The sequence below is a fragment of the Narcine bancroftii genome, chromosome 7, assembly GCF_036971445.1.
Source record: "Narcine bancroftii isolate sNarBan1 chromosome 7, sNarBan1.hap1, whole genome shotgun sequence".
NCBI lineage: Eukaryota > Metazoa > Chordata > Chondrichthyes > Torpediniformes > Narcinidae > Narcine > Narcine bancroftii.
Genome location: NC_091475.1, coordinates 93,572,815 through 93,599,515, shown reverse-complemented (window position 1 = coordinate 93,599,515; position 26,701 = coordinate 93,572,815). Strand labels below are relative to the sequence as shown.

Here is a 26,701-nt window from a genome sequence, read left to right as displayed (position 1 = left end):
TCAAAACCATTCTACCAACATTTGTAGAAATTTTCATGGGAAATTACGGACAATGTAGAATTTCAGCAATGATTGTGAGAGGATCAAAAGCCAGAATGATGAATGTGCTGGCACTACCTGAATTTTAAAATGAAACTACTGTGAAATTTATACCTTCCTCTCTCTCTCTCAAGCTCAGGAGGTTCATCAAAGTTGAGGAAGGGGGCAGCTGATGCATCTAATGCATGGCCAACAGATTCTGATATAGATGGGGCAGGAATAATTTGGAAAATGGTGTGCTTATTCTGTCACACTGGTAGGGCCTCCATGTGCTTCTGACAAATGGACTCCTCCATTTGCATGGTCATGGGTCAGGGATTTTTGCCGAGGTTGTTAGGATGTTACACTTGTTGAAGGAGGTTTTGAGACTATCCTTGAACCATTCCTTTTATTTAGCTAAGAATATTTTCCCCATAATAGAACTCAATTTGCTTCAGGACCCGAAACAAATGAAGAGGGCGATTTGATGTAGCCATCCAAATGAAATTAGAACCTTAAAGAATACAAAGCACCAACAGTTGTGGAGGCAGAAGGTGGTCAGCGGTCAGATCAGGAGCCTGCACCGGGACTGAGAGTAGAGGGGATGCAACGACTCTAAAGAGGCGTGAGGAAGGATTGAAAGAGGAGGAACCAGGTGAGGGCGGCAATGACGGTCAGATGGAGCAGAGTTGGGGAGGGAAAATGGATCGGTGGGGAGACAGCGGTGGCGTGTAAGACAAGAAAAGGAAGCAGATGGAACCGGGTTGGGGAAGGGGGTGGGGTGGGGAGAAGGGTGGAGGTTGAGTCAGAGGCTGCAAGGTGATATGGAGATAGAGAAGGCTGCAGATGCTGGAATCTGATAAGTAATGAAGACAATGAGTGAAACTAGACAAGGGAGAGACATTGGGCAGATGGAATCAGTGTGGGAGAGGCCTGTATCAGTGCTTGCTCAATATTCCATGTTGGAATGGTCTGGTGCCAATGATGGGTGCAAGTTCTTGAAGTGAACTCTTCTCGTGACCTCACCTAAACCAATCAAGTTGTAGCGACACTCAAGAAAGCCCAGAGATGTCTATACTTTCTCAGAAGGTCGAGGAGGTTCTTCAACAATTTCCACATGTGTAGCATTGAAAGCATCCAAACTGAATTCATCACAATATGGTGCAGGAACTGCTCCACTCCAAGATTTGAAGCAGCAGGTGGTGGTGAATGAAGCTTAGAACATCACACAAACCTTCATACTCTCCGTCAACTCTATTTTTACTTCATGCAACCTCAGAAAGGCAGCCAACACCCTAAAGATCCTATCCCACATCATCCACACTCTCTTCCCCATCCTCCCATCAGAGAGAAAGTTCAAGAGAGTGAGACTGTGCACCAACAGCCATTAGATTCCTGAGTGAACTTGCTATGTACTAATTGATCTCTTCCCTGAAACGTAGCACATTGCAATGCGTGTTCACATCTCTACTTTGTACTACAAGTTTACATTAGGGTTGACTTGCTGGACTGGTCTGTGGGTTAATCCTCAGTTTGAACACTCTGAAACCCACTGCCCCTCTCCCCCCCCCACCCTGACAGCCCACCACCAGCCCCCAACAATAGATAAGGGATTACTTAAGGGGACATGTGAGTGAAAAAGTTTGAAATCCACTGCTATAGATCAATACTTGCAGTAGATTTTCTCACACTCTTATAATTTTGCACATATTTCTCCACGCTCTTTTCTATATTGTGAGGGAGATATTTCTATATTGTGTCTTATTAAATTGTGACCATTTTTCCCACACTCTTTTACAATTTGTGCACATTTTTTACAGCTACGATTTTCCCAAACTCTTCTATTAACTGAGTGTTAATAAAAGTAATGTTTGATTACAAACCCTTGTGTCCAGATTCGTCTCTTATGAACCTGACATTTTCTCAACACAATGACCAGTGCGGGGACTGAGAGCGTTACTGTCACCATTACTCACTATTATCACCCTAATTTCAGCCTCTCATACAAGACCAGGAGAATATTTTTGAGCCATTTTTTGGGGAACAAAAGTGGGTCTGACACGCCATCAAATACAGTAGGTTATACCTGACACAAGACGCCGACACCGTTGAGTTACACATCCCACCTCTTTTGCTCGCAGAATGCCAGCTTGCTATGTAAAAAGACACGGTGACCCAGAAAAATGCCGGCTTTGTTCATTTCAGTGTAAATGACCAAAACCGGCTTAATGGTAGGTCTTCCTTACAGAAATATCGTGGAATTTGTGTATTTAAAAAAGCATAACAGTCAGCCATCTTGTTTGGCTGGCACCTACACTGTAGCCACTGAACCTAGAGAGCTGGCTGCAGTGCAAATGCACCGCCACTTTGGCCGAGTGCAGACACACTTTTTTACATAATTTTTGGTATTATTTTGGTAGGACAGACTCACTTGAACATGGTCAGAATTAAATGTTTGATGCACATTGCTCAGATTTCAGTTATTGCACTTGCAATACATAAACATAAACCTGTTTCCATATAAATACATCGGGGTGTCATTGAACAACACTGAAATAATTCTGAGGATGGTGGAAAGAATCAAAAACAGGAGGAGTGGATGGACAAGAGGGTGGAAGAAGGCAAGTAATTCCTTCTTCATTTTTCATATTCTGCCCTTCTCATTTATTACTGCTCCCTAACTGGCCTTAATCATTTTAGCAGTTGGGCATGGAGACACAGGTAGGCCTGACCTGGCAAGAATGACATGTCTCCTCCCCTGAAAGTGAACCAGATCGATTTTTATGCCTATCTGCTAGTTTTGTGGTCATCATTTCAAAATACTAGTCTCATATTACTGAATGGAAATTCCATAGCAATCTCTTGATAACCTCAAGACCAGTGATTATTGTATCACGACCCTAATTTCTGGGCATTATATAATGAGCTGAAAATGGTTCAGTCTACATCAAATGTTGCAATGAATTATGCTCTCAAGGAAAATATGGCATTGGGGATCTTCACTCTGTCCAGGTTGTTGAGGGAGAAATGAAATGAATTAATTTGACTGCAGTTACTGGTGTCCAAGCAGCAATGAACAGAATGAGGGGGCAGGTTGGATGTTGGAGACCCAATCAGAGTAGCAAAGGGAAAGATTGGACAATGAATCCCTGACTAGATCCATTAGAAATTGTCAGTGTTGAGAGGATGCAAGGTGAATTTCAGGGCTTAAGAAATTGTGGGGTTAAAATGAGGATGACTAAGTGAATGCTGGAACTTGGTGGGGTCCCAGAGTGGTGGATTAAAACCTTGTTCTCCAAGTGTGCCCAGTGATGGCATTTTGAGGCCAATGCTGAGTAATTTCCATGGCAACACCAAAGGGGGTGCCACACAGGGAATATTATCTACTTCATGCCTGCAGTGGAAATCAGATACAGAAGAATGATTCACAATGAGAAGTACCCAGTCAATGTCAGACAACATAAATATAATTTTTATTTTGTTTCACGAAATAGAAAGTGATTTTAAATGCACTTCAATAAACAATTAGATTTTAGCACTATTTTTTTTTAAATGTGGGAAACTAATAAATGTTGGCATATAGAAGGATATTGGCATGCACATTCATCAGGTATACAAAATTAAAATCCAGATGAAGCAAATAATTAGGGGTTGGATTATTTCTACAATCATGTGAGATTACACTTGGGAGTGATGAGTGTAGGTTAGTTTTCTGACAATAAAAATAATACATTTCCCTTGCCGTGGGTGCAGCTTTGACTTATTCAATTTATTCTTATGAAGGGTCTATGCTCCTCGAGTGAAAATTTGTTAAAACTGTCTATAATGGTATGGATTGTATATGCTAATTAGGTTGGGCTGGCCCGCCCCCTGATGACATTCTTACCTGGACTCCTCCCCTGGGACCCAGGCCATAAAGGTCGGGCCACCTTTCCCTTCCCTAGTTTGGATCTGTGCCAGCTCAAGTCTTTTGTGTAATAAAGCCTATCGTTCCCCTCAAGTTTTTGTCATTGCAATTATTGGGGCAACTGATAGTGCCCAACACTGTCCTCCCTTCACTGGAGTTTAGGCAACCTGCAAATATCTGGGGAACTAAGCCATTAACCCAGAGATTGAGACTAATAGTTCAGAGTCCCCAATTCTAATCCAATCAACAGCTGTCAAATTAGTCAGATAATGATCTAGAACCATTTCTGACCTGAAACATTAGCTTTATTTCTCTCTTAGTGCTGCTTGGTCAACAGAGAACTTTCAGAAGTTTGTTTATTTTTGACCAAGGAAATGCTGTTCCTTGGAATGAGGAACCCAGAACAATGAGGTAATAATATATCGCAAATTAAATAAACATCTCTTGAGTAAACAGCAAGTTTAATTTCAACCCCAAGATTCTGTAATCAAATAAGGTAACAATTATTTCCAGGTTACTTTGCATCACTATGGAAATTCAGCCTGGCATTTCCTTGAACACTGCATTTTTTGGAGCACTGCAGTGGATTATGGAATCAGCTGTCCCAGAACAGCCACTATTGGTCATTCAAGAACATCTAGCCTTTCCAATGCATTTCTAAATTGGCACCTCTATTCACTAAGTCCCTTACTCTCCGGGAGCTGGATCTGGCAATGCAGTCATGGGTCAGCAGCGTGAACAGGAGAGGACTGAGTGCACAGCCCTGAGGTACACCGATGCTCAGCATGAAGGTGCATCCTACCCAGGCAGACTGTGGTCTTTCCATTAGGATGTCCAGGATCCAATAACAGCCAGAGGTGTCTACAACATTGCACCATTGCAAATAAACCCTTCAAAGCTGGCCCTGATAATGTTGCCTTTCCATCAACCCAGTCTATCCTCCTAGAGCACACCAAACCAAACACTGGCTTTGTTTCCAGCATGGAATCCCCCATCAACCTACTCCATCATCACCTCTAATGACCTGTTCCAACCAAAGGCCTCACTATTACAACCTGAAATGCGAGAATGTATGATTAATGGCAGATCAATCAGTACAAAAGAGGATACAAATAACCTCCGAGAAATGTGTATGGGAACACAGGGTCCAATGAAATGGAGGAATTAAGTATTACCAAGAAATTCTGTTGAGTTTTTTTTTTTAATTACCAACACATCCCCATGATCGGATTGAGTGCACCACAAAGTACATCAGGAAATGGTCCAGAAATAATGAATGCATTGGTTGTCATTTTCCAATATTCTTTAAAGTCCAGAACAATTCAATTGGATTGCAGAGTAGCAGTTATAAGCCCAATATTTAACAAAAAAGATGGCATAAAACAGGATATTATAGACTGGATAGGCTGATACTGATAGTGGGAAGAAGGATTGAATTATAACATGGTCATGTAAGAGTGACAGTATCAAAAATAAAATCAATGTGGGCTCATAAGAGGGAAATCCTACTTGACAGGTCTAGAGGATGTAACTAGCAGAACATATGGAAGAGTACGAGTGAATGTGGTATGTTAGGACTCTGAGAATGCATCTGACAAAACCCTGCATCAGAGATCAGTAGGAAACATGAAAGAGCACAAAATGGGGCAGGTGGTGATAGGAACACGGTATTGTTTGGCTGATCTGAAACAATAGCTGGAAATAAACGGATCCATTTCCAACTGGTCGACTGCATGAAGTGGGGCCTTACAAGGATCAGAGGTGGGGGTCTAGCTACAAGAGTGTGTGACAAGGAGGATTTTTCAGATAAGCTTCAGGTTGATTTGAACAGGTTGAGGAAGACAACAAATACAAGGCAGACAGTATAATATGGATAAATGTGAAATTATCTACTTTGGGGGCAATAAAAGGAAGGCAGACTATTATCTGAATAGTTACAGAATGATAAAGGAAGAAGCATAATGAGACCTGGGTGTCTTTATGCATCAGTTGTTGTAGTTAAGCATGCTGCTGCAATAGGCTATTGAGGAAACAAATTGTATTCCAGTATATAGAAAAAAAAAGCAAGAAAGAAATGTCTTGCCATAATTGAGCAGATGGGTCTGAGCAGGACCATCCCTTGAGTATTCTGTGCAGTTTTGGTGTTCTTATCTGAGGAAGGACAATCTTGCTGATGGAGTGAGTTCAACAATGTTCACCAGACTGATTCCTGTGGAGAGATATTGGGCTAAATTTGGGTTCTATTGACTATAGATTAAGAGAATAAAAGGGGGTCTATAACATTTTAATCAGAACTGGTCAGATTTAATCCAGGAATGATGTTCCCAAAAACTGGGGAGTTTAGGACTAATGATCAAAGTTGAAAAATAAGCTATGCCATTTAAGACAAAGGTAATAAATTCTTTCTTCCAGAAGATGAGCCTATTGAATATTCTCTCACAATAAGCAGTTGAACCTAAATTGTGAAATATATTCAAGAAAGAATTAGTATTTTTCCTCAAGGCTGGAAAGGTCAAGGGATATGAAGAAAAGGTGAAACCAGTGACTGAACTTGAATGATCAGAAATTTATCATGTTAAATGGTGGAATAACGTCAAAGAGTCAAATGGCCCATGAGCAATCTCCTATCATTCATGTTTCTTTTCCATCCTGTCTCAGCCAATCTACTAATACACCTTCCCAATCCTACGTAGCACGAGTACCAATCTTTCTTCCAACACCCTTGCCGCTCATCAATTTAACCCACAGTCACTTTCAAGGAGGGAAAACACCCGTCTGTAAGACCAGAGGTTCTACACCCTTACGGCTAAAAGCGTACCTTTCTGAATGTGTTCTGGCCAGCTCCAAGGCACTGATTCCAACCCTTCTCAGGGAAGGATAATTGCCAAAGGACTGCACTCTGCCACCTGACTTGAATGTACAGCCCCTGCAAACAGCTGGTTAGAGGTGGGCTGATGATGCCTTCAGCCTGTAACCCATCTCCCCTCTCACCCCTCTCCCTCCATGACCCCCTCAAAGCAGGGATGGTGGGCAGGGCAGCGGGGACCGGTGGGGCAGCGGGGACCGGTGGGGCAGCGGGGACCGGTGGGGCAGCGGGGACCGGTGGGGCAGCGGGGACCGGTGGGGCAGCGGGGACCGGTGGGGCAGCGGGGACCGGTGGGGCAGCGGGGACCGGTGGGGCAGCGGGGACCGGTGGGGCAGCGGGGACCGGTGGGGCAGCGGGGACCGGTGGGGCAGCGGGGACCGGTGGGGCAGCGGGGACCGGTGGGGCAGCGGGGACCGGTGGGGCAGCGGGGACCGGTGGGGCAGCGGGGACCGGTGGGGCAGCGGGGACCGGTGGGGCAGCGGGGACCGGTGGGGCAGCGGGGACCGGTGGGGCAGCGGGGACCGGTGGGGCAGCGGGGACCGGTGGGGCAGCGGGGACCGGTGGGGCAGCGGGGACCGGTGGGGCAGCGGGGACCGGTGGGGCAGCGGGGACCGGTGGGGCAGCGGGGACCGGTGGGGCAGCGGGGACCGGTGGGGCAGCGGGGACCGGTGGGGCAGCGGGGACCGGTGGGGCAGCGGGGACCGGTGGGGCAGCGGGGACCGGTGGGGCAGCGGGGACCGGTGGGGCAGCGGGGACCGGTGGGGCAGCGGGGACCGGTGGGGCAGCGGGGACCGGTGGGGCAGCGGGGACCGGTGGGGCAGCGGGGACCGGTGGGGCAGCGGGGACCGGTGGGGCAGCGGGGACCGGTGGGGCAGCGGGGACCGGTGGGGCAGCGGGGACCGGTGGGGCAGCGGGGACCGGTGGGGCAGCGGGGACCGGTGGGGCAGCGGGGACCGGTGGGGCAGCGGGGACCGGTGGGGCAGCGGGGACCGGTGGGGCAGCGGGGACCGGTGGGGCAGCGGGGACCGGTGGGGCAGCGGGGACCGGTGGGGCAGCGGGGACCGGTGGGGCAGCGGGGACCGGTGGGGCAGCGGGGACCGGTGGGGCAGCGGGGACCGGTGGGGCAGCGGGGACCGGTGGGGCAGCGGGGACCGGTGGGGCAGCGGGGACCGGTGGGGCAGCGGGGACCGGTGGGGCAGCGGGGACCGGTGGGGCAGCGGGGACCGGTGGGGCAGCGGGGACCGGTGGGGCAGCGGGGACCGGTGGGGCAGCGGGGACCGGTGGGGCAGCGGGGACCGGTGGGGCAGCGGGGACCGGTGGGGCAGCGGGGACCGGTGGGGCAGCGGGGACCGGTGGGGCAGCGGGGACCGGTGGGGCAGCGGGGACCGGTGGGGCAGCGGGGACCGGTGGGGCAGCGGGGACCGGTGGGGCAGCGGGGACCGGTGGGGCAGCGGGGACCGGTGGGGCAGCGGGGACCGGTGGGGCAGCGGGGACCGGTGGGGCAGCGGGGACCGGTGGGGCAGCGGGGACCGGTGGGGCAGCGGGGACCGGTGGGGCAGCGGGGACCGGTGGGGCAGCGGGGACCGGTGGGGCAGCGGGGACCGGTGGGGCAGCGGGGACCGGTGGGGCAGCGGGGACCGGTGGGGCAGCGGGGACCGGTGGGGCAGCGGGGACCGGTGGGGCAGCGGGGACCGGTGGGGCAGCGGGGACCGGTGGGGCAGCGGGGACCGGTGGGGCAGCGGGGACCGGTGGGAGCCATCAGGGGGTGGCCAGTGCAGGCTGTGACAGCCTCACCAGGTCACTTAAGCTTTTGGGGCTGCTCTCTCCAGCTCAAAACATGGAAGAGCAATGGCTGTCTTCCCTACCCATAATTCTCCCATGCAGCTGGAAATGTTCTGGGAACCACAGAGTGGTTCCTGCTACATGGGGGATTATGGGTAGGGAAGACGGCCATTGCTCTGCCACGTATTTATGACGATGGTGCTACGGCACCAGTCACCCCACCTTCATTGGCTCTGGAAGGTGCTATGAGGCACTTCTGGATAGAATGTGATGCTGGAGCAGCCTTTTAGGGCTGCTGTCTGAAAGATGAGTTTTACGTTTTAGATCCACTCTCAAGACACATACTCCCATCCCTAGTAGGTCTCTCTATACGCAGCTTCAACAAACCCTCTTGAATGCATTTTATGAATTCGACCCAGACACTGTTCCCTGCAGCACCCCACTGGTCACAGACCTCCAAATAAAAATGAACCCTCCACCACCACTAACTGACTCCTTCCACCAAGATAATTATTAATCCAACTGATATCCCATATAATTTACTGAACCAGCCTACAATGTAGGTGTAGGACCTTATCAAAGGCCATGCCAAAATCCATCTTGAACAACTTCAAGAAACCTGTCCTTGTCAATGATCTTGTCCAAATTTGAGATGATTTCCCACATATTGTAAATATCCATGCTGACCATTGGTCCTTGCCTATCCAAATGCTGATTGATCTGGACTGATTTCCCTCCAGGTAACGTGTTAAATGAAGGTACATATGAACATTAAATGATAAACTTAAATTCCTTTCAGCCCTTCTTAAATAAAGGCACAACATGAAACACTGTTCTAATATCTCACCTGTGGCTAACAATGATGCAAATACCTCTTCCGAGGTCTCTGCAATTTCTTCCCTAGCTTCATGCAATTTCTGAAAATACACCAGGGAAGGCCCTGGGGATTTATCCATCTTAATATGTTTTAATCTTGAACCAGCTGCCAGAAGTGGCAGAGGCAGATACAATAATAAAATTTAAAAGGCATTTGCACCAATACTAAGAGAGAACAGGCATGAAGCCTAACATGGTGTGGTGTGCTGATAGACAGAATCAGACACACACAAGGTAAAGACTGAACAACAGGCTTTAATCCAAAAAGACGTCCAGAGCCAGGCTGGCTGTGGCTGCAGCAACCCTGTGTGAGGCCTCGGGAGGCCGGCGCAGGCTTTTATTCCAAGGGTGATTGAGACCCGACCAGGTGGGGCTTGATCCATTCAGGCCGACTGATTGGCAGCCGGCCAGGTGTTGTCCTGTCCCCTTACACTCCTTCAGGTACAGCGGTTGCCCCCTACAGTAGGCCGGTGGTGTACCACCACCACACATGGGCAAATGGATTCACTATGGCAGGCACGGTGAAAGGTCCTGTTTCTCTGCTGTACTGTTCTTTGACTCAGTTGTTCAAACAGCTGTGATGTTTATGAAGCAGGGTTGCACAGAGCTTTCCCTTAACCTCAAGAATGATAACCTCGTTTAAAAAAAAAACATCAATTGCCTTCCACTTCACATCACAAGTAAGCAACTCAACCTTTGAACTGTCTGCATTCCAATAAAGAAACAGTGTACCTGACAACTGGCAGGCAACTGATCCATTTGTTTTTGTAAAGTATGTTAATTACTGCCCATTGAGTTGCAATCATGAATCCCAACTGCAGTTTTTAAAATAATACCCACAAAGCTTGCACTTCCCTTAGAGTGGTTCCAATTTATGTTGATCTACTGAACTAGTCAACATGGAAATATACAAAAGATATAAATAAGAAAGAGAAAACAATACTAGAACAAGTTTGGCAATGTTTTGTGAGTTTAGTGATATCTTTACCTCTACTTTCATTACATTTGAAGGCTTTGATGTGTTAGATTCCTGCAGAACTCTCGAGTTATTTCTCACACAAGCCCCAACTATTCCAAAAAGTTCAATGAAATGGTAGGCATAGAAAATAATAAATTAATGCAGATGTAATTTTACTTACACCTTTGTGATCAATATTTTTTCAGACCATGTACAAGTTATGTACATCATGGTTCAGTCCCAGGCAGCACTCTATGTACTTCCCTCACACTAAAGTGGACACAGTATTTTTCAGGATCTCATAAATAAATGACTTTCACTACATTAAGTCTTCCCTACTCCACTGCCTTAGGTCTTGGCCACTTAACAACCGACCAAATGAAAGGCTGCTCTCCCTGAAACAGAGAGCGATGGGAATTTTCTGCAGATCAAACAGCACATTTGGAGGGAGGAACAGAGTTGACCTTTCAGGTAGACTATCTTCTGTCGGAACTGAGTAAACTTCAAAATCAAGTAGGTTAGAGACTGTTGGAGGTGATGTCAATTTAGAGGTTTGGGAAGACATGATCTGCCTCAGAGGTTTATACAGAAAGCAAATAGCTGCTTTCAGGTGCTCGGACACAGATAATGCACCGGCAGACGCAGCTGGGATGTTCAGGTGGCTGAGAAGATGCCTTTCTGTCACCTGAACATGCCAGCTGAAGGAGAGCCGCGTCCCAGTGAACGCCGGCTCCTGGGGACTGTGGCCATAGTCCCACTGCTGCTTTCAGGTGCAATGGAGGATTTTCAGAGCCGGAGAATAAACCTACAGATGAAGGGCTAGGTAAGTGCTCCTCCTGGTCAAGTTCTCCACTTTCAGGTGGCCACCTGACAGCCACATTGGGGTAGAATAAGCGGCTTTACGGTGGGGTATTCTGGTCACCTGAAAGCAGCTAATGAAAGAAACCGAAGGATATTGCAAAAGAGGAGCAGAAAAAGAAAACAATAACGCTAGTTCTTCGACAGAGAAACATTTCCATTTTGTAATTTATGCACCAATTTATTTACACTCCCCATGTAATTAACAACTCAAATAATGAAATTAACAGAGCAAAATCATACAACTCAGCAAAGAGAACTTAGACGTAATTAGACAACTGTCATGACACATTATCTACATTAACTGTTCACTGTCAACAGAAAACTTTAACGAAATTAGAAACATTATAATCATTACAAGTTGCTGTTGGGATGCAAGTTGGGTTTTTTTCCACCCCACTCTCAGCAGCATTCATTTCTTCTCCTTTACCAATTAGTTATTTTTCTTCCCTCCGGACTAGACCACACAAGATAGGCAGATGATCTGATCCCAAGCTGCTGATAAACAGCAGTTCACGGGAATAAGTGCATGGAATAACAGTTCCAAACAATAGGAAGTTCCCTGCTTGTTCCCACAATGAAGCAGCAGACACCACAATTTCAACTGTGTGGGAACATTACTGATGGCGCTCTCCTTCCTGTGCTGCAAAGTGATGCAAATGTGTATATTCATCTGAGGCACGAGGACACTCCATAATCTTATTTTTACTGACTTCAAATTAAATAATTTATTTAAGATCACACGTTACAGATGAACACCTCAGCCGGTGACTAAAATAGTTGAACATCTCAGTTCAATGCTCCATGTCTAAAGTTAATAATTTGTATGGAAATACTTACAACAATACTACAAACATCCTTTCTTAATGTGATTTCCTTGTGTGTTTGAAAATGTAATCGGAATTAGCATAAAGTGCATAAAAAATACTCCCAGTTACCTTTTAATCATGTTTAGTTCACTTTTCTTCCTCAAACTGGCCATTTCACCACAATTGATTGATTGGCCTCAGCTGCCTTCTTTTGTCATTCTTTTTTAGCTAGAGAGCAGTTCCAAGAGGCTATTCTTCTGCTCAGGCCTGGACAGTTTGAAAATGGATAATATCAGACCTAGCTCTGCCCTCAGATAATTGTTTAAAAAGCTCAAACTCTGGTCATCATTCCATGACCTGGCTCACAGCAATCAACTGCAATGCTCCTTCTGTCCATCTTAAACAAACCTTTGTGGCAGCAGACCACCCAGAGCAAATACCTACTGAGCTGCTGGGGGGGGGAAAGCAAGCATTTCTTAAGCAGCAGGGGGGAAAGCACAAAGGATCAGGGGAAAAAAAAATTCAGAAAAGCAGCACCATTAAAAGGGGCCTGCTGAGTGGACTAGAAGAAGGCAGCAGCTTTATCTTACTCAGCTGTTGTAGAGAGGACTGATAATATTGATTTCTTTGTGAATCATGCAGTTCAAGGTCCACAAGACTTAAAGATCTAAAACATTTGGGGCCTCATGAGGGCAGAAGGACTGAAACCAATACTCAGATTGGATGATTTGCATCTGACAAAAAAAAAGGGAGAATTATTTTACCACTAACATCAAACTCCAGGCAAAGGCTGCATCGCTGACCTAACAGCAATGATACTTTCAAATTCTTTATTAATTTGCGTTAAAGACTTTAAAAAAAAACAATTTTACTGGGGTGGGGGTTAGGATTTTTAATTAATTCGGTAACATGCAAGATTAGTGCATGCTGAATGAATGATATTTGAATGTGATAATTGTACGTAAAAATTTTAAAAACAGGTTGACTTAGTCAAAGTAGATAAACTATTCAAATCTGAAAGTTCCTGCACCAAAGAGCAGCAAATTGTTGGACCAGATTACAATTTTTTTTTTGTCAGAGTACATACATGACATCACACACAACCCGGAGATTCTTCATCTCTTATGGAGCGGCAGAATGACCACTTATTGGTTGTGCAAAAAAAAATGTACCCCACATACAAATATAAACAAATAAAGAAATTTAAACAAACAGACTGTGTAATACAGAGAGATAAAAACAATAAAGTGCAAAAATAAGTCCCTGATTGAGCTTATTTTTGAAGACTCTGGTAAAGGATGGGTAGCACCTGCTCCTGAATCTGGTCCAAGCTACATCACCGGCAAACTCATCCTAAGAGGCCCAAGGACCAACACACCCTCCAAACCACCCGGGGGAGGGAGGGGGTTCCGCACACCCTCCACACTTTCAGTCACAAGGACCAGCACCCCTGCATACCACACAGTCTTCAGCACGAACACCGCCTTCTCCACCCCAGTCACCAGAATCAGTGCAACCCTCCCCACCAGAGACACAAGAGCAGCACTCATGGCCCACCATAGCTTCCAGGAAGAGCACACCCTCCCCACCATAGATACCCAGACCAGCACCCCTGCACCTATACTGCCCGCAGCACCACAATTCGCCACCCACCAAAGCCCCTGGACCAACACACCCTACATACAACCCTATGAACAACATTCCCTTCCCACCAGTCTTAAATAGAACACAAGCCCCCTATAATCACAGAACTCAAGACCTGTACAACCTTCCCAGCACCAACATTCCATTTCTATATCCATCTCTGCAAACCATCCTGACCAGCTCTCCCTCTGCACTAAATGTCCCAGGACCAGTACTCTCTCCCACCACAGCCACCAACACATCCTCACACCATGTCCATCAGGACCAGTGCTCAAACATTCCCATCATCCCCATGACCAGCTCTGCCACCACACCACAACCACCCAGACCAACACAGCTTCCTCACCACCGTCACCTGTACAATCACACCCTATCCACCAGAGTCACGGGTTTACAGAAACTGCAACTGCATTATAAAGGTCACCTGATGTTGTTAAAGCATAGGTAGGGTTTAATCAGCAAACAAACTGAGCAGTGCAGAAGTAGGCGATCTTAATGATGACGTGAAACATAAATTTTCCTATTGAATTTAATTTTTTTAAATTTAGACATACCATTTTGGCCAACAAGTCCACGCCATCAAATTAACCTACACCCCCAGAACATTTCAAACAGTGGAAGGAATCTAGAGCCTCCAGGGAAATCTCACAGACAGAGGGAGAACATACAAATTCCTTAGAGAGCATGGAATTTGAACCCCAGTCCTGATCGCTGGCACTGTAAAGGTATTGCGCTAACTGCTGTGCCAACAGTGCCAACCAATTGAATCCCAGTCTCCTGCATAACAGGCAGGGATACTAGCCACTACATGACAGAGGACCAGGCATTCAAAATACAGTTCAGCCTTCAGTGGTTCATAGGGAAAAAGGAGTTGGTGGCTGACAAAGGAGTTTGTGATGGGGACTCAAGGTCGAGTCTTTGGCTTTCACAAAGTTTTGTACAGAAAATGTCTGTTCATAGAATGCTAGATTTCAGACAAGCTGTCTGATGATTTGGAGAATGAAGGGGTCGAGGCAGATGATAACAAGGGTGAGATGGTTGTTGCTTCGATCAGAAGGATTATGGCAATGCTGCAGGCTACACAACTGGTTCACAGCTCCAGCAACCTGGAGCTGAAGGGTGGGTTTAGCTTACAAATAAAAAATAGAGGTGGGTCAAACCTGGATTTGTAGGGATCAGCAGTAACAAAATTACTGCAACCGTATTCCACCAACATTTTCAAGCCCCTTTTACACTCGTGTCCCACTAAATTGGCCATTCAACGTCCCCGGACTTTAAAAATTGTGTGTGACAGCATTACCAACTTTCCCACACTGTTCATAAATTGTCCGCTATTGGTATTTATTGCTAGCACTTTCCCCTCTCTCTCCCCCATTGCAACTTCCCCGCTGCAAAGTTTATACCTTCAATTTAATCTCTTCTTCCCTCACGTTCCTGTACTCATGCAAAAACTTGGATCATTTCTGTCCTAGAATGCAATTGCTCATTCTACATTTGCCTGATAGCAACGCCCGAATCTGCAGACGCCAGGGATTGCACTAGGGGGTCGAGGCAGTCTATCCCCAGCGTGAAATGACGTCATAAATGACGAATAGATCGTCTCAACATCTAGTGCAATCCTGGCGGTCTATCCTGAGTGCGAGATGACATCATTTCATGCTGACGTTCATTCCATACTAGACCCTTTTTAGGCCGACTGGCTGTTAATTCCTGGGACCACTTGCAAGTGTGAAACATTTGATAAAAAAACTCTAGAGATCTCTGCCTTGGAACTGACAAACACACACACCTGATACTTTGTACACTTAGTTCTCACCAGATGAGCAGTCCAGCAAAACAAAATAGACCTGCAAAAATGCCTTGTACTTTTATGAATGCAAAAATTTTTTTGGAGACATTCAGCATGGTAACAAGCTCTTCCACCCCACAAGCCTGTGCCCCTAAATACCCTAACTAACCCACGACCACTGCCCCCCTGCAGGACATTTTAAACGGTGGGAGGAAACTGGAGCATCCGGAGGAAACTCATGTAGATATGAGGAGAACGTACAAGCTCCCTACAGACGCGCCCGATTTTCAAACTTGGTTCGCTGGCGCTTTAATAGTCTCACGCAACCGCTATGCTAACCCTGCCGTCCATTTGAATTTCTTGCGTTCATCCACCAAATTTTAGTCAGTTTCTTAGTGTGTGCAATTCAGCAACTCTCAGGAAAATATGTCAATGTGCGCCAATCTACAGAGACAAGCAGCTTTCTTACCATTGCCCCCAGCAAAAGCTTTTACTAAAATAAATAAATCACAGTCAGGGTGGCAGTGAGTGCTAGATTACCAATTACAAATAAGCTGCCTTTTTCAAAACCTTTTTGGCACCCAAGCCTGCTATTTTACATGAATGAACAGAATGTGGTGCCTCTTTGTTAGGCTGGTACGAATCCAATTTTCCAACAGACTACTTCAGTGACTAATCAGACACCCGGACCTATTCAAAATAGAACAACTTCCTGATTAAATGTGTTGTAGGAATTCTACCCAAATATACTGACTTCATGCTGAACAAGACACAACTTGTCGAGAATGAATTTCATTTCATCCAATGCTTGCATCAACTAGTTCACCAACTTAAAAAAAATGTTGCTATGTTTTTTTCTGTTTTAATAATGTCATTAGTGTTCCACAGGGCTGCAAGTAAGCAACCTGATTTGAATCGTGCATAGCCCTGTAGCCATAACAAGATAATCTACTGGTGGTACAGTTTACTATTTATCAACTGAAACCACGTTCAAAACCAGTATGTGAAACACTAATCAAGGTAGTTTTGAACATTGTACTAATTGGAAGAAAAACTTTGTGAATATCCTCAATGATTTCCTTCTTATAGAAGACGGATCTTTGACGACACGACGTAGAACAGTTTGGTCATTCCAATGGATTTTAATGAAGAGTTGAATCCATATCAAATAACTACATCCTTCTGCACCAATGCCTCATACACTCTGCTCCAGATCCAAAAAGATGCCTGACCTGACTGGAAGCTTTCAGTGTTCCTCAGAGGTGGGGATCCAGGTGGATGAACATAAAAGTAGAAGGAAGATAACCCATTTGGTCTCTCAAGCTTTCTCTGCCATTCAATAAATGCACAGATAATCTTTTATTAAAATAGAATCAAATCTCTACCTTGAATATTCTCAGTGAGAAATTCCAAAGATTCACTAATTCAGGGTGAAGAAATTTCTCCTCCTCCCAGATGCTTCTCACGTCATCTCAGATGGGGTGGCACAGTTAGCGTCGCGTTAGTGCAACGCTGTTACAGCGCCAGTGACGGGGTTCAAATCCTGTGCTACCTGTAAGGAGTTTTTACTATCTCCCAGTGTCATGTGTGAGTGGGTTTTCCCCAGGGGCTCGGGTTTCCTCCAACCATTTGAAATGTAGCAGGGGTTGTGGGTCAATTGGGTGTAATTGGGCAACACAGGCTCATGGGCCGAAAGAGCCTGTTACTGTGCTGTATGCCTAAATTTAATTTACAGTTCTGAAGATAAAAGAAGAGACAATGAACCCAAACAGTTATCCCTGAATCTACCCGGTCATAGCCCTTTGAGACTGTTCTGCTTCAATCAGGATCACTTCTCATCCTTCCAAATTTAATCTAGTATTATTACAGTTTGTATGGCTTCTCATCAAAGGACTACATCACCTTCCAAAGAATTAATCAGGCTAACCATTGTTGCAATCACTTTAATTTTAAGTACTAGTAGGCCTTAGATAGGGAGACATCAGTTGTAGTCTCACTGGACTCTACATAATTGCAGAATGTCATCTCTACCATTGCACTCAAACCATTTTGCAAGTAACACTAATACCCCTTTTCCCTTTCTAATTGGTTGCTGTGCCTCCACATTATCTTTAACTGATTTACACACAAGGACTTTCAGGTGATTCCAACCACTCACCACAAGAATAACAAGCTGCTTTTTTTCATTTTTACTACCAAATGAATGACTTCACAACTTTCCACATTTTATTCCATCCATCTTTCCCTCACCCATTCAATTGGTATGACTGCATCTTCCTGAACCTTCTCTCTATCCTATTACTCAGAGCAACATCCAACTTCAAGCTTACTAGTCTGTAGTTCCAGGTGTTCTCTCTTCCTTGTTAAATAATGCAGTTACAATTGCTACCGGTAAGTTCTAATCTGTGGGAACCGTTGTATAACCTTAGAAGTATTCTAGTAACAGAAAATTTTGATATTCTGCCTCACATTGTCCTCCTACTACTGAGATTTCAACAGTTAATTTTAACTTTCCTTACAATAAAAATAACATTGTACTAGGACCATTTTTTTTTAAACTGAATATCAAATGGTTTGCCTTGCACAATTATAAAATGCTTTTTGATCCCAGAATCAGCATATTTTCTTGTTTAACTTCATCATGGACAACTAAATGTGCTCCAGGGCCCACCATCTTCTGGAGGTAAATACAAGCGATGGACAAATTTTGAAGTGACTATATACAACGCATTCCCAAATGATACTGGGTCATAGGCCACAACTCTTATTAATAATTTAAAAACTTGTAAAGGAAATCACTCAAGACATTCCTCCTTCTCTCCATTCCCTTAGCCCTTGTTTCTTTCTTAAGACCTTGGTTATATTGAAAATGAATGAGAATTAATCTTGGTTGGCTACATCCAAACAAGTATTCCAGATAATTTTATTTTGGTCTCTACATGGCAGATTCTATTCTCTGATAAGTTACATGATTATCAGTATAAAACAATAACCATCCAAAGGCATTCTGGAATAGACAAACGAGCTGAAGAGACTCAGCTGGTTACGCAGCATCCATAGGAAGTAAAACGCAGTCAGCGTTTGAACCGGAGCCCTTCATCGGGAATAGGAACATTGACCAGAGTTTCTCCAGCACTTTTCTGTAGTTTTCCATGATGGCATTGATCTTGTTTTTGTTTCAACTACACAGTCAAACCAAAACCAAAAACGGAAACTAGCAGGTGTCCTTTGAGCTTATTTCTGTACTGATGATCTACAATGTTTACCAAAGCTCAGAGCAGGTACATTAGGGAAGGTTCCAGGCACATAAATACATATTACAGGTGAGAGAATAACTGAGGTTTTAAGTATTACAAAATGTTATTAACATATCAAGTGAATTCTCAGTTTTTGCCTTTAGTTGAAACGGATTTTCTTTTACATGTATGTATCAAACAGTGCAAGATTTTTGAGTTTAATTACTGTATAATCTCTCCAATCTGCCTCGTCAATGAACATTGCTCAATATTTCATATACCATCCATCTGTATCCTCATTGTCTCAAGTGCAATAAATTACAAGGAACTTCCTGTCAGTTTGGCTGCCATTTTTTTCCCCCCACTTTTTAGGGTAAGAAGTTAATGTGGAGCTGAGAAAGCCATATAACAAAGTTGCTGAATTAGCAGTTCTGAATTCTATCTTGCTATTTCCTAGTTATTTAACATTTGCAAAAAAATGGACTGCCCATCCACCTAAATATAAAATGGTGGTTCCTGGTTTCCAGTCAATGCTTAGAAAATGCAAAAACAAATACCATTTAAAAAGTGCAAAGTTGACAAACCTTCGAGAGCAGCTGTTTGATCGACGCTGGCATATGCCTAAGCATCTGTAAAGTTAGTATTTCCTTTGGGTTGAGGTGTTGATCGACAATGTGCTATTTTCTCACAACTCAATAAATCGTCATTTATTAGATCCAAGGCAATATAATTCAGCCCATTTGTGAACCCAGTGGAGGTTCTGCGGCAGATTGGTTTTCCACGAGTCTCCTCAGCTTCTTCATTCTTTCTTAGGGAAACATTTTCGAATGAAGCAGAGCTGTGCCTCTTGGGATCATGAGCAAATGAAGGTGAAACAGGTGTAACAGTTGTCGTGGAAGAGAATGTCTCTGAGCTATGTCGCCTACGACCCTGGGGGTTAGCGCGGATCACTTTAGCACCCCGATTGGGATCTGGTGCCAAACTTGGGAGCATGAAAACATCTACCCCAGGCATCTGATCAATTAGGGAAAGTCTTTTCATGCCTGTGGTGGGGCTAGTCACTTGAGAACTTTCATGTTTTGGTGGAACTGGTAATGGAGGTGTGGTAGCCATTGCAAATGCCATTTCTGTGTATTCAGTCTCATTTTCTGAGTGGTGAGAGTGGCAGTTTGTCCCAATCTGGTTTTTCAGCAAAACATCAGCTGAGCAACCGCTTCTGGTGCACGACACCAGAGATCCACTTACGCCGTCAAAGGAACCGATGGGAACGATTCCATTCTTTGGTGACTCAGAGTTGAGATCAATGTTCATGTAATCAGATACTGGTGATTTTTTCTGAACATCACCTGAATCCAGGAAAGATGAGGAACTTTTTAGTGGCACAGATGGTGAGATGTACACAAATTTGTTACTGAAATCTATATTGACATATTCTCCTGGGCTTTTTGGTTCAGATGGTATAGTAAGTTCATTTGTATTTGATAAGATGTTGGCTCTTAGCATCTCCAGTGACAATCTGCCAGGTCTCAAATTTTTTCCTCTATGGACAAAACCATCCATCTGGCTCTGCCTCACTGGCGATTGAGCAGTCTGACTTACCACACAGGATTTGCTGGACTTCATGTTAAGTCCTGGCTCTTCAAGAATCACACCATGTGGCGAATTCATTAGAACATAGTGATCATTTTCCCCATCCTTCAAACAATGAGGTCTATGTGATTGCATTAACAAATACAAGGAGTCACTAGATCTAGGAAGTTCATCACTAACAGGGAAAAAGCAGTCTGGAGGTGTGACTGATGCACAATGATCAACAGGAGACATGTTCATATATTCGTCATTGGTAAACTTTCCATCAGAACTTTCTACCGAAAGCTTTGACCCAGACCAGATTCTCTTGTATCTACTGGTCTCAGGAGAGTATCCATTTATATTCATTTGTGAATGTAATCGTGGATTAATTATTTGTTTGGGGGCAGAGACACTTTTGGCACTCATTGGCATGTAGTCATCATTTTTGCTAAGTACAGTTACCAATCCTGGGGTCATTGGCATGTAACCATCATCACCAAGGTTACTGTATCCAGAACTCTTTTGGGACCCTATTTCAATATCACAATAGTCTTCTGGATAAGGATTGTAGGCCACTTTGGGGGACATACCACATGGCGGATGTCCCGAGTTGCCCATGCAGGTAGCTTTCATCAAAGTGGATTCATCTAATGAAATTGAAGAAACCTGTGGCACGGCTCTTTGCCGACAAGGCGTTGTTAAGGAACACGTTCTTTTTCGGTAACTTTTGTCCTTCTCCGAACTCCCATCCCTTGCTGCGTGAAAGCAGTTGCGATTACACTGGCCACTGCGTCTTTCCATTAACATGTACCCATACAATTCATTGCTTTCTCGCACAGGTGGTGTGTAAGTAAGGGATTCTGGTGTATTACTTCGGTTTCCCACGTAATGCCTCAAATCTCCAGGACTAGAACCATATTCGTCAAAGGAAATAAATCCTCCATCACTTGGAGAACCTGAAACAGATGCAGTACCACTCGATGGACGAGCTATAGTGTCCGATGCTGACCCATGCCCACTACTGGATGACAAACTCACTGGGCTTGTAGCAGGCAAGGGGGAATGAGACACCGGCATGGACATCGATTGGCTATGGTGAAGAGCGCAGGGATGCATCACCCTGAGATTTCTAGACATGGTACTTGAACGACTGAAGTGTGTTCTCGCGGTGCTGGGGCTGATGGGGCTGCCAGTCATCGATTCTGGCCTGCACATGGAGCTGTCCCCCTCACTGGCTGTCCTCATCCGACCTGGCAGAATCTTCCCAGTCGGTGACGGAGTCGCCATGCTGTCTGTCCGAGATCTCCTCTGCAGACCTGTCTGGCTCGGGGGCAGGTGAACCAGATGCCTCCTGCTCGGCACGGTGATGGGATTGGAGCCCGACGACTGGCTCTTGCTGCGGGGTCGGAACTCGCACACTTCCTTCATGGCTTTCATTGCTTCCAGAATGGTTTCGTGGATGTGCTGAGCCACCACCGAGTCGTCCACCTGCATCCACAGCTCTCCGGGGCCGGTGGATGCGGACCTTCCCACCTCGATGAAGAAGAAATTGTCCGAGTGCCCACACCGCCTGATATTCATCAGCTGCAGGCTGACCGACGGCACCTCGCAATTGAGCTTCACCAAGCCCATACTCCTGCTAGAAAGACACAGCATGTAAAGGCCGCTGAGATTTTTGACTTGGCCCAAGCCTTTGGGCTTCAGGTGGACTTGCCACACCTGCCGGTAGAGAGCGGTGGCAGCAAGCAGCCCGTCGTCGCTGTGCGCCGCGGTGGCCGGCGGCAGCAGCGAGCTGGAAGCGGGGGGCAGCAGGTCGGTCAGCGCGCTGTACCAGCTGCACTGCTCCTGCTGGCTGTCGGCCGCCACGGCCAGGTACTCCTCCTTGGTGTACAACGCGATCAGGTACTTGTGCTTGGCGTCTGCTCTCTTATTGATACTCAGGCAGCACTCCAGCGGGATGACTCTCTTCGCCGACGACTTGTTCCTCCACTTTTTCTCGTTCTCGTAGTACTCGAGCCTCGCCGGGCAGCTCCCGCTGCGCTCCCGCAGGACGAAAAACCTCTTGTGGCCGTGCTTCTGTTTCTTCAGGTAACCACATTTCCTCACCTTGGCGGGGCAGCCTTTCACGGCTGGCGGACTCGCCATTCTTGCTTGCTCCTATAGAAGATCGCGGTCCTCTGCGCCCCTGCGTTGTCCCCGTCTTGGAGTCGAAGGGTGATCTGCAACTCAACACATCGACTGGCGAAAGAGCAAAACAACATGTGACGTCTGCAACACACGCCAGCTCAGTGAAAAACAGAAGGTGCGGGGCGTGGCGGTAGAGGGGAGGCGAGTCCCCAGCCAAGGGCCGGCCGGTCCCCCCCTCCCGTGGTTGACCAGACCCGCAGTCTGACAGCAAGAGTCGCCAATTGCCAGCGCGGAGCTGCTGCGGCTGCACCAACCTCCGCCTCCCAGGCTTAAGGTAGCGCCTGGTGGTCAGGTCCTCCCGCCCCACTTGATAAAGAGTTCCTTTCACATTCAAAACAAAATAATAGCGCGTTGGCGTAGAAATAGATACCTTTCCAGGGCATTTCCACAGAAGCAAAATTGTTCGGTTTGCTCCTCGCCAATTTCGACTTCGCACTGAACACAAGAGGTGTTGCAGAAGAAGAAGGAGCGAGCTCGGGCAGTTGGAAGTTGGTGGCCAGACACAATGAGACAGGGAGCCCCTTGTTTATCACCAGTGCCTGAAGTTGAGCTCGAAATCAATAGCGTTACCATAGCTGCAAGCGTAGAATTGGACGCCGGCTAAGGACACGGGCAAACTCGATCTAACGATGTTCGGAGACTACAGTGGCAGAATATAGACCAACACCTCTCGTCTTGAAAGCGGCCTCCGGCGCTGGGGTGCAGCTCGTGTTATGCTGAACCCATTCACCTGCTCAGTCATTGGGAACACGTCTTGGCGGTGGCAACAACGAGGCACCATTGAGATGCGTCTCCGACCTTCCTTAGACACGGAATGGAGCTATAATTCCCACCGAATAAAAATGAAATAAAGCTGCCGCAATATCGAATAAGATGCAAAAGATCTGTTGCTTTAATCTGCGTCGGGGGGAGGAGATTCATTTTGGGGAGAGAGAGACACACAAAGTTATTGACGAGCAAACTTGCAGGTTGTTTACTGGCACTTCGGAGCAGGATCCATGCCAGACCAAGATCTCATTGGTAAATTGATTAGGAAAGAGCACAGTTGATTTGTAAATGACTCGAAATATTGAATATAAAATATGGAAACGAGTAGCATGACGCATGTTTTCCTTATCCTCGTTTACATCTGAATTCCAGGTCGGGTTTGCTTTTGAAAGTTGTTCTGACGTTTGACCTTCTATCCTAATCTGCTCCAACGTCTGTAAATATCAAGCCATTCGTTTATTCTCCCCCTTCACCTCAGAGAGTGTAAATCCGAGTTAAATGTCCTTAAAATGACGGAATTTAAGAAGCACCTGAATCACCCAGTGGCTCCGAACCGAGTGCGGGTAAACAAGACTTGAAGGTCGGTGGCCGAAGGGCCCGTGTCTGTGCTGTCAAACTCAATGACTTGAAATAGCAGCTTTAGTGTTGCACGTTCCTTCAGGCAGGCAGGGAAACATTTTCAAAACAGAAAATAAAATACCAGTGGACGACCGAAATCTTGGTTTTAAGTTGTATTTTACATTCAGGGAAAAAAAAAGTAGGTAATAGGGAACAAAAAGGCTGAACGATTGGCATAGCTATCTAACGTGGAACAATGAATTTCAGGGATAAGTCAGGCAGGAATTGGAAGAGAGCAAATATCTCAAAAGGTTCTAGAGCCAGTGGAGTCTGTGCAGTGAGTGTGAACTTTTAGTTGAATTTAGAGAAACAATAATGGCCCTTCTACCCACGAGCCTGTGCTGTCAAATGCATCCATTTGACCCATTAACCTGCTGACCGTGTACGTCTTTGGAATGAGAGAGGAAATGGAAGCACTGTGGTGGAACATGGTATTGCGGGTATGTTCCCCATTGAGTTGGGCAGGATGGCCCGCCTGCTGAACTGGTAGCCCCTCCCCTTGAGACCCCTAATGAAGGGCGAGAGCCTAAGTTTCCTTCCCCCCCCCCCCCAGACCTGCTCTTGGACTTGAGCCAGCAGCATTGCTGAGGCAGGCTTGGATCTTTAGATCAATAAAACCTTTGGCCCTTACATCTTGTCTATGAGTGGTCATTGATCACGCCACGAGCAACTGGAGGATACCTACGTGGACATGGGGAGAACATACCAACTCCTTACAGAGAGCACTGGATTTTAACCCAGTCGCTGCCGCAGTATTAGCACTACACGAACATGTAAATAAGAAATGTGGATAATAATGTTATCAAGTGTATTTATGATGTAGGCTCTCTATTGGAATTTGGTGTAGAGGATAAAATTGAATTAGCGTGAGTGATTGAGGGTCAGCCTGGACTTAGTGGGCTGAATGGTCTTTTTTTCTGTGCTCTAAACACTACGAGTTTAAGATATACTCTAAAATGTGGGAAGAAATGAGTACCTGAGGGAAATCTTCAGAATCACAGAAATAGCATTCAAACAATGCACTGATAGCATTTGAGGTCAGGAATGAAACTGGGTTCCTGGAGTTAAATAATCACTTTAGCACAGTAACATTTGGTCCTTTGGCTGTCTGATTTAAATTTTTTAAGTCTGCAACCTAGGGTACACATTGGATGAAAAGTGGAAACATGCAGACAACGTGGGTGTGGAGGCTCCATTTTAGTGTGTGCAAACAGGCTTCTAAGGCAGTTTGGAATGTACCATTAACATTCTCTCTGGAGAAGATTAAGGTTTTGTTTAGCACAGTAATATTTGCTGTTTTGGCTCTTGAGGTGGAAGACAATAGGCCATTTCACGTCAGGCCGGCTACAAGAGCGGACCGAAAACTTAAAACTTAAAACTTTCAGACAGCAGCCCTAAAAAGCTGCTCCAGTGTCCCATTCATATCGAGAGGTGCCTCGTAGTGCCCTCCAGAGCCGATGGTGGCAGGGTGATTGGTGCTGTAGCACCATCCATCATAAATATGCGGCGGAGCGATGACCATCTTCCCAACCCATAATCCCCCTCGCAGCTGGAACTGTGCTGTGGTTCCCAGTGCAGTTCCAGCTGTGTAGGGGATTATGGGTAGGGAAGACAGCCATTACTTTGCCACATTTTGAGCCACAGAGAGTAGCCCCGAAGGCTGAAGTGCCCAATGAGGCTATCACAGCCCACACCGGCCACCCCCGACGGCTCCTACTGCCCTGCTGGCCCTCGCCGCCCTGAGGGCTCCCACGACCCTGATAGCCCCTGCTGCCGCACCGGTCCTCGCTGCCCCACCGGTCCTCGCTGCCCCGCTGGCTCCCATCAGATCCTGCTGCCCCAAAAGCTCCTGCCTGCCACCCCTGCCTTGAGGGGGACATGGAGGGAGAGGGGTGAGTGGAGAGATGAGTTACGGGCTGACAGCATCATCAGCCCATCCCTAACCAGCCGCTTCCAATGGCTGTTCATTCAGGTCAGGCAGTGGAGCGCAGGGCTCCACTGATGATACTTCCCTGAGAAGGGTTGGAATTGGTGCCTGGGAGCACAGTCAGAAAGGTACGTCTTTAGCCGTAAGGGCGAAGAACCTCCACCTTTCAGACAGCTGTTTTCCTTGCTTGAAAGTGCCTAATGATGAAAGTGCAAGAAGATTTAAAGTTGCAGTGAGGGAATGAAACAAAGCAAATTTATTCACAGAAATCAGAACAACACACACGAAATAACTCAGTAGATTTATAGAAAGCTAGTTATCCAGTTTGCAGAGGAAATGGGGAAGTCACGAGACTATCCATCATTAATCATTTGAGAAGCCAGAAAACCATAAGTTTGGCCCAAGATCTTAAAAAAATGGGGATAGAGTGAGTGATTATCAGATGCAAAAGCTATCAAGGCATTGTAAACATTAGAGATTGTACAAATTATACAATGAGACAGTTTGGAGGCAGCCATAAAAAAATAAAGTTAAGCAGTTGGGCAGAATTTTCATGACACAACAATTTTCATGAAATTGCCAACCCTGCCACGGGGTTCTATTCTCATGACCACTGGCATTATCAACAGTCAAATGATAACTCCCAAAGTTTTGCTCCAGAAATGGGGATAACATCATGTTGAACTACAAATAACACGAGTTTTTTTCAAATATATTGATAGTCATTCTCCAAATAATTGTTCTTTCAAAGAAACCAAATGCTACTGATGGCAGCTGGAAATTGTGTGCAATATCACAACTCTTCTGAAAGGGGACAGAATTTACAAAGCATATTTTCGACAAACCACCATATTGTCAGGCCACAAGATCACACCTTGATGAATTG

The 26,701-nt window shown here is 46.0% G+C and overlaps 2 protein-coding genes across 3 annotated transcripts in view; one reads left to right on the top strand and one right to left on the bottom strand.

The window, feature by feature from the left end:
- Positions 1 to 23,485, bottom strand: part of LOC138739121 (insulin receptor substrate 2-like) — a 31,657-nt gene extending 8,172 nt beyond the window's left edge. The window contains exon 1 of one of the 2 annotated variants that reach the window (XM_069890621.1): positions 19,328 to 23,485. In XM_069890621.1, the coding sequence (XP_069746722.1) occupies positions 19,365 to 22,460 (3,096 nt within the window). In that variant the 5' untranslated portion in view covers positions 22,461 to 23,485 and the 3' untranslated portion in view covers positions 19,328 to 19,364. The remainder of the gene's footprint in view (positions 1 to 19,327) is intronic. The other variant, XM_069890620.1, reaches the window with a different exon arrangement.
- Positions 6,929 to 8,662, top strand: LOC138740025 (collagen alpha-2(I) chain-like). The gene has a single exon (XM_069892471.1). It carries the CDS (start codon positions 6,929 to 6,931, stop codon positions 8,660 to 8,662), a length of 1,734 nt encoding a protein of 577 aa, XP_069748572.1.
- Positions 23,486 to 26,701: the final 3,216 nt, after the last annotated feature.